General features: G+C 42.9%; 1 protein-coding gene across 7 annotated transcripts in view; it reads right to left on the bottom strand.

Moving 5' to 3' along the window:
- The window catches only part of UBP1 (upstream binding protein 1), a 533655-nt gene that overhangs the window by 169243 nt on the left and 351075 nt on the right, over nt 1-13337 (bottom strand). For all 7 annotated transcript variants that reach the window (XM_085607613.1, XM_085607611.1, XM_085607612.1 and 4 more), the window contains exons 10-11: nt 12515-12569; nt 12046-12139 (exon numbers count right to left, since the gene is read on the bottom strand). In XM_085607613.1, the coding sequence (XP_085463739.1) occupies nt 12046-12139; nt 12515-12569 (149 nt within the window). The remainder of the gene's footprint in view (nt 1-12045; nt 12140-12514; nt 12570-13337) is intronic.

The following is a 13337-nucleotide window of genomic DNA, read 5'->3' as shown; positions in this document are numbered from 1 at the left end:
TTAGATGTAGAAATGCTATTGGTATATCGCCTTCATCTCTCAGCAAGAGTCGAAGGGTTGTAATGTAAGTAGTTTACATTGTGCTTCCTTGCCCTTCTCGCCTGATCTCTTTCTCTGAGCCTCTCCCATCACTCTTATTATTTCTATTTCAAAAACAGAGACATTTAATGTCATTAGGAACATAACCCCAGTTCATCTTTCTCACTCTTCTATTAGTCGTTTAGTAGTAGGTTAATTACCAACGTTAGTTCAAAAACTCTACATTCCTCCTATTGATCAACCACTGATCCAATAAGCTTCCTTTCTCTATTTTTTCAGTCTGTATTTAGTTTTTTAAAGGACAGCAGAGGAAACTAGGACAAAGCGCAATCATATCTTTGCAGCTTACATACTTTGTTACCAACTTTTGACGAGCTGGTTGAAGTGTCTGGGGTTACCCGAGCACTGGGACCGACATGCAAAATCTTCACTAGTCGCAGTCAATGTACATAGCTTAACTATTTCATCATATATATTTGATATCTACTGCTAGGATTTTCTAAGCAATAGGATAATGTTTAGGGTTCAAACGTGGCCACAGAATATGCTCGTCATTAACTTTTTTCTTAGCAACAATAATTATCTACTTAGGCACTAAAGTTCTGTCCAAAGTTTCAAACTTTCTACCGCTTATTGAAGTGAATCTTGACTGCTGGCCTAATCTACCACTGCTGAGTCAGGAGCACAAAGGGAGCTCTTTGATATTACAGCTTTTTAATTTGATGACAAAATACCTCAGACACTGGTGAAAATAAAAGTGCCTGCCCCATAGAATGCCCAGTAATCACTGACTTCCCTAGGACCCACAGAAAAGTAAATTGGGAGAACCTGGATTTTCAAATTTACAAATACGGGGAGCTGCTTGCTTGGAAACGTATGATGGATGCAGTTTCATTTTTTGCATAGAACATAGCTCACACCTCACAAATTGACGATGATTTACCCAGCTAGGCCTGTGGCATATGGGAGATGAGTGCTGCTCTCAGCTGACTCCCTGTACATGACTTTGGCTTGTGTGAAGATAGTGGGATTCTGGGGGGAGGTGGTAGAGACACGGACGCGCATCACAGCACTTACACTAGAGAGGTCAGTGAAAATCTCCTTCTTTTATAGTGAAATACTAAGGAAGAGAAAGGTCCATAAAATAAAACTTGCACAAGAGCGCCAGATGGCCATACATTGGGTCGTATCACAGATTCGACAGGTCATGCTGGTGAAAAAAGATTTGACGTATTCGCCACGGAAGACCGAGCTGTTTGAACAGAGATGCTTGCAACAATGATGGATCCCTCCCAAGCAGTGTGTCTCGCTGAGTATAGGGAATTTGGAAAAATGTCAAATGGATCTCGTAAGATAGGTAGACAATATGGGTGGATAAATATTGCTAATAAAGATGGCTAAGAAATATTCTAACATGAAAAATGTACAGCCTTGGGTAGGTGGTTTCAGTTGCAGAAGTTATCCTTTGTTGTTCTTTTTAGGTTATAAAATACTAATTGAAATAAAAAAAAAATTAAAGGTATGGTGAATTTGGCACACAGTCCTACAGTTAGGATTGTTTGTTTCTCCATCAACTAATACTATTCAAGAAAGTTTCACAGGTTGAGCAGATAGTTCTTGAGTTCTATAAAACTCTGATTGGGAAAAAATAAACCTAAGCAAGAGAGGGTTTCTCTCGAACCATGCAATCCCTCAGTTAATATAGGAAGGGAAATAAATAATGAGCTCTTAAAGTCATTAAAAAAAAGCCAGGCAGTGACCTCATATAATTCACCTCAAACTGCTCAAAAACGATTTTCTGTCAGCACAGGATTCCTTTGGATTCTAAACCAAATGAATTGCCATGAAACATTCATATAGTACCTTATAGAAAAACAACTTCTCGGTAAAACTGTGCTACAGTTAGATGGCCAACAAGAGTAGGTATCTGAATGTATCTGCAGCAATAATGCTAAATGGGGAGGTTAAGCCTGCAGAATAGTCTCTCCTGACCTCAATGATGGTAGCCTTTAACTAGACCAGTTAAGCCCATGGGACATTGGGAAGACCCGTCTTAACACCCCACATGTCTCCCTGGAAGAAGTGTTCTTTGCCGGTCTTGTAGGGATACACCAAAAGGACGGATAGTGAAAATGGACAACCAGGAAAAAGATTGTGGAGATAATGAGATGCCCTATACCACTGTATTGTGTTTGCTCTGTACCAAAGACTAGCGCCTTCCTTGGAACTTAAAACAACATTTGAAGCGGTCAATGAAGGGAGAAAGGGGAAAGAATAAAGTCCCATTTTATGACTAGCAGGTAGAGACATATATATCAAGTTTCATTGTACAAACTGAAAGCAGAATCAAAGAGGCAGACTTATATAACCAGACCACAAATGCTTTGTGCCAGGCAGGAGCACTTTTCTCAACATAACAAGTCTCTTCAGTATCAATGAGTTTCCTCCCTGTTCCTGATACAATGCAGCTTGCATGGCCCTAGATGTTGAAAAAGCATTTGATTCCTTAGATTGTGCCTACATCTTCAAAATATTGGAGACGTTTGGGCATGGTAGATATATGGTATGTATGATCGAACTCCTTTATGCAGCACCCATGGCGTGGGTTAGAACCGGGAGACACGCCTACAATCCAATAAGAGTCCTCAAAGGCAGCAGACTGGGCGGCCTACTTTCTCTTCTCCTATTTACCATTACCATGGAGCCCATACAGTGTAGGACTGATTGGGGCATTGCAATGGGCAATAGGACTCAGTCTGTCTTTATCTACACCAATGACATGCTGTTGTACTTTAGGAATGCTACTTTGGTTCCAGACAACATAGCGTCAATGCTCACTACTTTTGCTAAGGTGTCTGATCTGAAGAACAACTGGCAAAAGTCATGTCTGTTTCCCCTTCACCCAGATTCACCCTAGGTTAGCCAGGATATTGGAGGGAGGGGATCCTCCAGTGGCAAAATAGAATGTTTTGGTATCTGGGTGGAAGAATCTACCAGCACGAACAACACCTGCTAGATAGCAACATCACTAAGGTGGTGTTGGTGCTTCCACGGACATCACTGTTTGGGAAACCTTACTGCTTTCGTTGACAGAATGTGTTGTCCTACCAAAAAAGGTCATGTTTCCAGGGTTACTATACTACTTCATGAACCTCCTGTTGTAGCTACTGGTGAACTTTTTCCATACCTTACACCGGGTTTCTCCAATGAGTAGCTCTCCAGCTACCTATAAGTAGCTCTACTGCGTGCCGCCCAGTGTCCTAAATTAGAAGCTTTTGCTTGGTTAATTTAACCTATCAACAATTAAAAGTGTGTATTTGAGTCCAAAATGTATGCATTTGCAAAACTCAGAAGCGGACTTTTGGATAAACATGATTGGATTTTCAAAATATATTTAAAGCTGATATTTGAGTGATAAATCATATGGCATAGACAATATTTATTACTACTATTAATACCTGGGTGCCAGGGGCATTGAAGCTATGGTTGTTATGTATTACTCGAGTAAAGGCATTCCACATTGACTAAGCCTTTTGCACATTACTGCTGGTAAACCTATCAGATTACATAATCTGGCTATTTGCTCATGGTTTGGCTATACAACTTTTGGTGTTCCTCACCACCAAGAAACCTTAAAATGAATGTGCACTTTACAAATTTCAGGTAACATAACAATCTTACATATTGTGGCCACTAATAGAAATGTGTCTGTTGTGCTCACTATTACAACACTAATAATATTAGTAGCTTGGGAAGATTTTCATTGAACTTAAGTAGCTCTTACTACAGAAAAGGTTGGAGACCTTTGCCTTAGAAACTCTATTGGGAGACCTCATCTGCCAGAACAGATGCTGTGGGTGGCTCGGGAAAAACTAAGACTTCCAACTGACAGGGGTGGCCTAGAAACCCCGAACTTTGAACATTATTACCTTGCAGCGCAATTGCACTGGGTGTGTCACTAGATGGCTGATCAGCAGCTTGATAACAGCTTCGTCGGATGCCCCATGGTGACTGGAGAAACTACTAAACATGAACACCAGCTATCCCTCTAGGCCTCCAACCTCCAAGGCAGCAAAGATGCTTTAACACTGACTGACCTAAAGCACTGGCACTCTGTAGGTGTACTGACCATCGGAGACAGTTTTCATGATGGGTTACTCTTGACCTTTGTTGAATTGAAAGAACAATCTAATGTCCACAAAGATACATTTTTAATGTTTAAGTTACTAAACTATTTTGTGCTTATATTGGGTGTAGGAGAGTAGGGTTTGCTTTCTATGTTCACCCCCACTTTTTGCTTTTGCTTTACTGGTTTTCGACTTAGATGTGGCTGTGGGCCTGCTAATCAGACCCACAGCCCTGCTGTTCTCTCTCTAAATTAATACTATGTACTTTAGGTGCATTACCCATTTGGATAGGATCACCTTATTGGCCCCTGTATAGTGTACCTTAGGTACCCAGGGCATAGGTGTACCCTAGGCCTACCAGGGGCTGCAGCATGTATTATGCCACCCCTGGCCTGGCCTTCCATTATGACACAACTGGCTGATCACTCAGCTGGGGCAAGGTCGTGTAATCACCCCTTGCTTAGGTGTAGTATTCCTATACCTACCTTATATATAGACACATGTGTACCTATCAGCCACTCCTATGGCAGGCCTTAACAATCCTGGAGGCAGAGTGCTTGGTAACATGTGAGATGGTGCTCTAGCATGAGCTGAGCCTGTCTGCAGCTTTCGGAACCATGTCCTTATAGCTGTTCTATGATATAGCCTACCATATACTCTTAAAGTGCCTTATAATCTTAAACGGTTATGGTAACTATGGTTTGGCTTTATCAAAACATGTCGTGTAAGGTGTCTAACACTTTGGAATAATACCCCATCCCATTTCTGGGGATGAGGATATTATCCCTCCCTTCTAGAGGGAGAAGGCATGTTGAAACCTACTTACCCGGTTAAAGTTAACCAGAGCCCCAGCATCACAAAATGGATGCTGCTGCCATGACACAAGTCTGACCTCCTGCTGCTGGGAGTGATCCCGGCACGGGAGGCTTGGACAATAGGTTTCCTGCCTTGGGAGGTGCGAGCACCACCCCAGACAGGCCTTAGTGTATTAGGGCAGGGAGGGATGAAAAGAATGAGACATGCCTGGGGCACACAAGGTGTCCCGTGCATAGTCCAGTTCAAACCGGTGCTGGGGCACTCCAGCCCCAGTCCTGGCGCGAAACTAGACAAAGGGAAGGGGGTGTAACCACCCCCCTCCCAGGTCCCACCCATAAGGCGTGACCTAGCAGGCAACCCAGCCCCCCAGATTAGTATAAGTGTGGTAGCTGGGCCCCAGGAGATTAGATTATCCTGAACCTGCAACTTGAACAGAAACTCTGGACCTTCGACATTCGAAGAAAGAAGAAGACTGAAGAATCTCCCTTGTGACCAAAGACGTATCCCCGCATTAACGAAACAGCCGGCACGTTCGAGGTTATGGGGTGCAAGTAAAACGAAGGACGCTTTATTCGCTACGGTCCTCAAAAAAGCCTCTTCCTCGTGCCGCGGATGAATTAAAGGGATAATGCGGGAAAAACAACATTGCTAAACAAAAAAGGATACGGGGTGCAAGTAACACGAAGGACGCTTCATCTGCTACGGTCCTTAATAAGCCTCTTCCTCGTGTACCTGACCATAGATTTAATCAAAGGGACAGTGCGGGTATAATAATAACGCTAACAACGAAAATTACGAACAAGGTAGAAGATGATTCAGGATGGTTATATCCCATGAAAAGAAGTAGCGCTTAATGAAAAACAGATTAAGGCAGGAATAAAGCATTGAACATTGAGAGAAAACCCCTATCAATGGTCTTGAGAAAGATAGTGGCATAAAAGAAAGCCCATCGAAACGCGTCGACGCATAGGATATACACAATCCAGAGAAACGGATATCCACTTATAGCGATAAAGAGCCTAAACATCCCATAAGTGGTTCAATTCCAGTAGTGTTTTTGGATGTGTAAATATATGACAGAGTGTAATGTCTTTTTCATGGTGTGTTTTCTCGGTTATGCGGGTTCATAACGAGGTGGTTTTATTTCAATAATTTTTTAGATTTGACTATTTGCATTATGGTGTAAGGAATGAAATCTTAGCTTTTGGTTTCTGTACACTTCTAAATTTAACATATTTTTGGATTAAATTTTCTGCTTAGATCAGTGTTAAGTAGGGATTAGAACAGATCGTGTTTTTAATGGTGATGTATAACATGTTTTATATACAATAAATGTCAATTGTTTTTTTTTTAAACGTGAGTGTGTGAATATCATAACATTGAATCACTGAAGATTGTATACACATTCAAGGAACTGCTAGTAGACACTTGAAAAAGTATCCTATTCCCTTGAGTTCACAAGGGGTCTCTCTCTACTTTCTCATACCTGTGCAAACAGGCACATCAAGAGACTTACCCTTTGCTTTGCTGAAGTTCTACGAGGGACCGACTGCAGAGCCCGACCAGAGCCTTGACTTCCAGACTTCTCCGACCCTGATCCACATCCACAGCCGAGCTGAGATCCGTGGAGGCGACGAGATCCGTGGGACCGGCTACCTGGGAAAAGTGGCGAGTATCTTCCAGCGCAGCTTCTGAGGTACCCTCGAAGTTGTGCACCGGGGATTGAGAAGCCCCAACCCCAAGCACCATCTGCACCGAAGATCAGCCCCCCACACTCCACGAGTGCTGCGTGGGGCCTTTCTGCATTTTCCCTGCTTGCTGCGTCTGTCCGGTTGCTTGCCCGACGACACACCTTTGAATCTTCACTGCTGATTTGGCTCCTCCAGACTGGCTCCCGCTCCTCTGCAAAAGAGAAGCACCCCGGACCTTCCTGGTCTGCACCAGAAGCAAGTCCTCCATTCTTCGTGGGTTCCGCTTGCCAAGGCTTGGCGAGTCCTAGTTCGACTTCGACGCCGCCGACAGCAAGAGCCTTCGTGGGACAGCTCGCCTCCTGGTCCTGGTCGTCCTCGACGTCTCCTGGTACCCGTGGCTGCTGCGACAAGCTTCACCTCTTCACCTGCAATCTTCACGACATCGCCTGGTTCCTTCCTGGTTCCACGTGGTCACTGGCTAGTGACCCAGACTCTGTCCCTTCTGCTTGCAGGTATCCTCTCTTCTTGATCCCAGCCTTGGGATCCACCGGACACTCTTCACTGACTGCCTGTCAGCAAATTTCCTTCAGGCATCCATAGAAGTCCACGACGAAACCCGACGCAAGTTCACACCTATGCACCCGCAGCCCGTGGGCTAGGTAACTTGGGTACTTCGGTGCTCACAAAGGTATTGACTATCCTAGGGTCTAGTTTCCGAGTCTCGACTTTCTAGCTATACCAGAAGTGTCCTAAAACTGCTTATTTCTAACTGCTAGTGATTCTATTGACTTTTACGCATCACGCGTGAGTGTTTCCACTCTGCACCTGAATCCCGTGGGCCTCTCACTTCCTAACTGTTGGTAGTGTAGTGTAGCCCCAGCGATTCCCTAGGCCTAGGCCTATTCTATTTCCGTGACAGTGGTCCTTATACCACTTCTTTAGTATATGGTTTGCGTGGCCCCTAGGGCCTAACTGTATTACTTACCTGTGTGACTTAATGTATGCTTAAATAAGACTGTGTTGTACTTACCTCGAATCTCATAAAGAGTGCTGAGAGTTTGACTAGAATAAATACACTTTATTTTATATATATATCTGTTGTGGTGTCCTTTCATTTGGTATTCAAGGGATTATTTATGGTATCACAGTTGGCTTCACATGCCATTCAGAGTTTAGCCTAAGACCGCTCTTGTCCATGCTACCACTAGGATAGCTGGTCTATAAGGTTGACTTTACAACCAATCACCATAAGGGTTGTTTGGACTGATATAAGGTGTACACTAGAACTAGTGACATCATACATCAGGCCAACTTCTCACAATGGGTATGAATCACGCTTGAAAAAGGGTTAGCACATTATCTGAGGCTCTCCAGTCCCACAGCGTTGTTAAAATTTTCATGCTATAAACATTTTGCACATTGTCTTTTAAACGTAGGGGATGGTAATTTTCCAGATTTGATTTTTACCCTTTTAAAAATTGGGATAATTTCTAAGCCTTTGCAAGAGCTTGGGATTGGTGCAACAGCTGCTGTGGCAGTGGATGTGCAGTTGATATACAATCCCCAGATTTGAGGTTTGGAGCGAAACAAGTCTGCGGGGATTCTATCCAACCCTGGGGCATTCCCCATCTTCTGAGCCTATATTGTCAATATGGCATATTCTAAAGTGAAGGAAACTAATTCTCTTTTATGTAATTTGTTGCTAGTTGTTAGAGACAATGTCCGATTTGTGCTAGCTAAAAGGTCATCTGCATAGAGAGTTGAAAAAAATACTCCTCCCAAACCCTTGCTATAATATAACATTAGGGACCTACATAATTTCTAAGTCCATCCTGGGTAACTTGTTGCCAAAAGCGCCTATTATCCTTGCCTTTTGACACAGCTAATAAGTTTTTCCAGATACTAACCTCCCACTAAGCTTTACTGATTTCAACAATATTGGCATAATTTTATTCTAGCCTCAAATATCTCTGACCCCTTTTTGCATTTTTACAAGATTCATTAAACCATCCATTGGCTTTTATTTTTGGGAGATATTTCAGGTTACTGGCATCATTGACTATACCTCGCTTACCGGGGGAAAAAACCTCTTGTGCAGCTTCATATTCTGGGAGGGGGGAAGAGGTTTTTATTCCACGGTATGAAGTTTCTCTGACGCAATTCCATAAATCTCTCAGATATCCTCATCTGATTTGGATATAACTTCCCACTTCACTTTTCGTTTGTTACTTAACAAAATAATATAGTTAGGTGCTAAGGGAACTCTTGGTTTGATAGATCCCTCATTCGAGAACCCTTCCAATCCTGTGTAATGGGGGAGTGATCACTGTCATGGCGGTCTATGACAATCGTGCCTACGATTTCATGCCAGATCCGTATATCCATGAATATGTAATCAATGTTACTTTTACAGGTACCCCTTTTAAAGGTGAGTATGACACTATTGTTAGGGGCGAATCGACCATTACATGCTCTTATGCCATATGACACCATTAAATCTACTACCTGGAGTGCAGCAAGGCTCATTTTGGGGGTTTTCCTTAATCCAGAACAATTCCAGGAAGGTCCCTTAGGGCTCAAAACATGCATTAAAATCCCCTGGTATGATTACATGAAGACTCAAACTGAGATCCGGTAAAAGAGTGTTCAAGGTTGAAATAGTCTGATGTTTTGGTGAAGGAAGAGCATCTCTTATAGATGTTGGCCAACAAATATAGGGTCCCAGTTTTGGAGGATAAACTTAGCACAAGTAGGTCTGGGGAATCAGTTTTTATTACCTTAATCAAGCAATCAAGAGATACTTTAATCGATATAGTAAGCCCTCCCGAAGGTCTACCTGCTTTTGAGAGCGAAGCTTCTATACTGAATGTTACAAAGCCCTGTCTACAGATCTTCGCGAGAGCCTCGTTCTCTTGAAAAATACAGATATTAAACTTGTCTATACATTTTTCTCAATCCTCCTCTTCAATTTAATCAAATCCCTGCTATATTCCAACTGACTAGGGACATAAATGAGTTCAGGTTTGTGGGGTGGACTAGGCAGACTAGAGTTGTTATCGCTTGATACTGGGGAGTTGTCATGATCCCTCTGCCTACCTGAAAATGAAACAGATGTCCCTACGCTATGATAATGCTGCTTAACATCCTCACCAAGAGAGGGTGATTGAGTAAGCATAGCAAGCAACTTAGTTGATTTGGGAAGTTGTCAATCAATCTCTGTCAAACCACTTTTCTGGGAATTAATAGGATTAGCATCATCATTTTGCTTATTCAATTTCCTTCCAGTAACCGGACCAGCATTCCCACCCTTTATCTTGGATAAACTAGTGACAGGAGAAGTCCATTGGTCTAGTGAAATTAGGCCTAAAACAGATCGACGGTGGCTAATTTCAGTTCAATTAAGTCCCAGTCTAGCCCCGTGAGGTGTTTTACATATACAATATCGGAGCAAATAATTGAGCAACACTGTCTAGTTTGTCTTATCCAATGCAGGACCTTTTTCTTCAATGAATCGTTGCATTGAAAGGACCCCGATGTTAACTTTGGGACCTTTACCATGAATACTGTGGAGCCGCCCCCCTCCCCCCCCCCCCCTCCGCAGATAAGAGTTCCTCATACTAAGTTTGGTAGAGTATTTCAGAAAGTTGATAGGTTGCTTCCACTGATTTCCATCGACCAAACATGCAGGTTGGGAATGGCGAATGGCCTGGTGGAGCAGAGGCTCTTGTAGCCATATGAGGAGGGGGCTTGATTGACGACTAAGTCAATAATGCTGCGCATCTAATACTAGAGTACTGGCCATGTCTGCCATAATGATCTTGATCCTGTGGAGTCTTTATATTGTACATGCTGTACTTATTGCGGCTGAAAAGGTTCTTGAAATGTAATTGGTGGACTCTTTGAAACCGTATAGCCCACTGGAGCAGGTAAAATGAGGTCTCTAAAGGGCACCCTTGGCAACAAAATGTGAGATCCTGGTGGTTTGCTGAGAATGTTCACCACCCCCAGTAAACTCTTTTAAATTGGCAACTTTGGCATTTAAATCATGAATCAAGCCCACTGCTTCCTCTGGCCAGTGCTCGGAGAAACAATGGAAAAAGGAATAGAAAGATTTTGTGGTGGTAAGTCAGGGGAGGGGTTTTCTTGTTGTTATCTATTAGAACAGGCAACATTAATCAAAACCTGGGTATTCCCCTCTATAGCAAAAGCAGTGTTTGTTTGTGGGTCTGGAGTAGAAGATTTTTTCTTACAGTGGGATAGGTCCTCGGATGTTGTGTTTTTGTGACTTTAGCCTTCTTCTTAAATATTTCAGGAACCTTCCCTTTTCCTAATTTAGCGGGTTTTTCTTCGTCCGGAGCACTAGCTTAATTGATGGCCTATAGCATATAGTAATTTCTTAAGGGGTACTCCCAAAGCAGAAATCTACATTCATAGCATATATTAGAGGGCAGTACCTCCACACCAGGGATTATATGGGAGCAGCTTGATATCAAAACGGTGCAAGGCCATCGGTTACATCATGCAATCGACAATAACCTTTCACTTTGATAAAAGGGATGTCCCCCCCTTGGTAAACAACGTTTACCACGAAACTTTTTCCCCGCAGGTAATTACAACGCGGTCGTTACAACAACTGCGTTGTAATTCCGCATACCATTACTCTGCAAGTCGGAACAACGACTTGCGGAGGGGGGGGAAGAAGGTGTTGGATTTAAAATCCAAAACCTTCCCCACTGTCCGCACAGACTGGAGTTGGAATAGTGAATTATACTATTCCAACATCCAGCGCCCCCCTCCGCAAGTCGCTGTTATGACTTGCGGGTAATGGTATGCGGAATTTGTAACGACAGCGTTGTGATTCCCTGCGGGGAAAAAGACTCCGTGATAACGAGGTATATTCCCTCCCCTTACATAAAGCTACTAAGCATTAACCAGTAGTAAGGTCCCGTAACTCTATATTGCGAAGCTATAAACACAGATTTCCCCCACTGACAAGCACTACTGCTGGGAGGCAGTCAGTGGCTGCAGGAATGTGAACAATATGGATGAAAGAAAACCGACCTTAACTTCGTGGTTGTTTTATTTTAGAAAATGTCAAAAGTCCCTCAAATTTTGAGTTATTTCACTCTGCCCAGAAGAATGACTGACTAGTGTGAATGCCAATAGAGTCATCCTTTGTCTTTAAAAAAGTACGCATTGGGGTCTATATCACTCCATACAGTTTAAAAACCAAAAGTGTAACCACTCGGTGGAATTTGTGGACAAAGGGGTTAGACTTCAGATTGATTTTCAACATGCATGACAATTGTAATTATTAAAAATTAACCCATCTCTCCGCTCTCCACAAAAATGAAAGCAGAAATACATCATACCTGAGAAATAGGAAAACATCCTTGCGTATGAGGAGAATCTATTTTCAAGCAGCCATTTCTGAGTATCCTGGGTAGTAGCGGACACGTGAAGTATCTACACGAGGAAGTGGACATACAAGAAGTAAACAGGCACGGTTTTGATATTCTTAAGAAAGCCACTTCAAACTAAGTAGTTTATCAGAATATTTCCACTATGCAGAAGTTGAACACAAATTACTTATGTCGACCAAAGAACCAGCCATGTATTCTACAAGACCTGACTAATCGTTACCAGGTGCCAGTGGCGACATTCAATTATTTAATAATGAGCCACAGTGCTCATGGCAGAGTCACACTTTTTTACATAATTTATTTGTATTGCTTTTGATAACAATACAACATCCCCAAAAGCGAGTGAAGCTAGGTACTGCCTAACTAATCAACATTTCTTATCTCCAATTGATAAATAATCATAAATTAATCTACTTACTTCTTCTGCGCCCTTTGGATTCACATCTGTGTGATGAGTCGGTGAAGGGGTATTACTAAGTGAGTAAAGAAAATTGAAATCAATATTTCACCTAAACTAAAACAACTAAAAAAGATCTGCTATACCATAAGCCTTTTTCCCACACGGGATGGGAGAAACCCGTTTTATGTCCATATGGAGGCAGGAACTCAGGACTCGGACTGGGTCATGGCTGCCTAACACTAAATGAATTAATCTCGCCCAGGGGTTTAGTCATTGTTTTGTTTGCACTGGTCCAGCATATTGGAAAAGGAGGGGAGGGGATGGGTAATGGGATGTGCTGGGATGTAGATTTGTAGAGCGCACTTTTCCCCGGGGAGTATTCTAGCCAAACCTAGGGCCCACTGGGACTACTCAAGAAGCCACGTCTTCAGCTTCTTGCAGAATTCAAGCGAGGAGGAGGCTCTTGTGTGTAGCAGCAGGTCGTTCCATGTTTTAGGAGCGATCTAGGAGAACGCTCGACCACCAGATGTGGTTTTCCGTATGTGTGGGATGTGTGCAAGGAGGAATCCGGACAAACGGAGGAGTCTGGAAGATTTGTGAAAGCAGATGCGATTGTTGAGGTATGATGGGCCAGTGTTATGTATTGCCTTTAAAGTGTGAGTACGGAGTTTAAATTGTGCTGGTTTGTGTTTGGGAACCAGTGGGACTCCTTCAGGTGTGGTGTGATGTGATGTGAGTGCAGCGTAACAGGTCGAGAGTGATTCTAGCCTCTGAGTTCTCAATGGTCTGCAGCCTTCTGTTGAGTTTTTAGTTCATGCTGGCATAAAGGGAGTTCCTGTAG

The sequence above is a fragment of the Triturus cristatus genome, chromosome 5_2 (assembly GCF_964204655.1).
Source record: "Triturus cristatus chromosome 5_2, aTriCri1.1, whole genome shotgun sequence".
NCBI lineage: Eukaryota > Metazoa > Chordata > Amphibia > Caudata > Salamandridae > Triturus > Triturus cristatus.
Note: the sequence above shows the minus strand (reverse complement) of the source record. Positions and strands in the feature narration are given on the sequence as shown.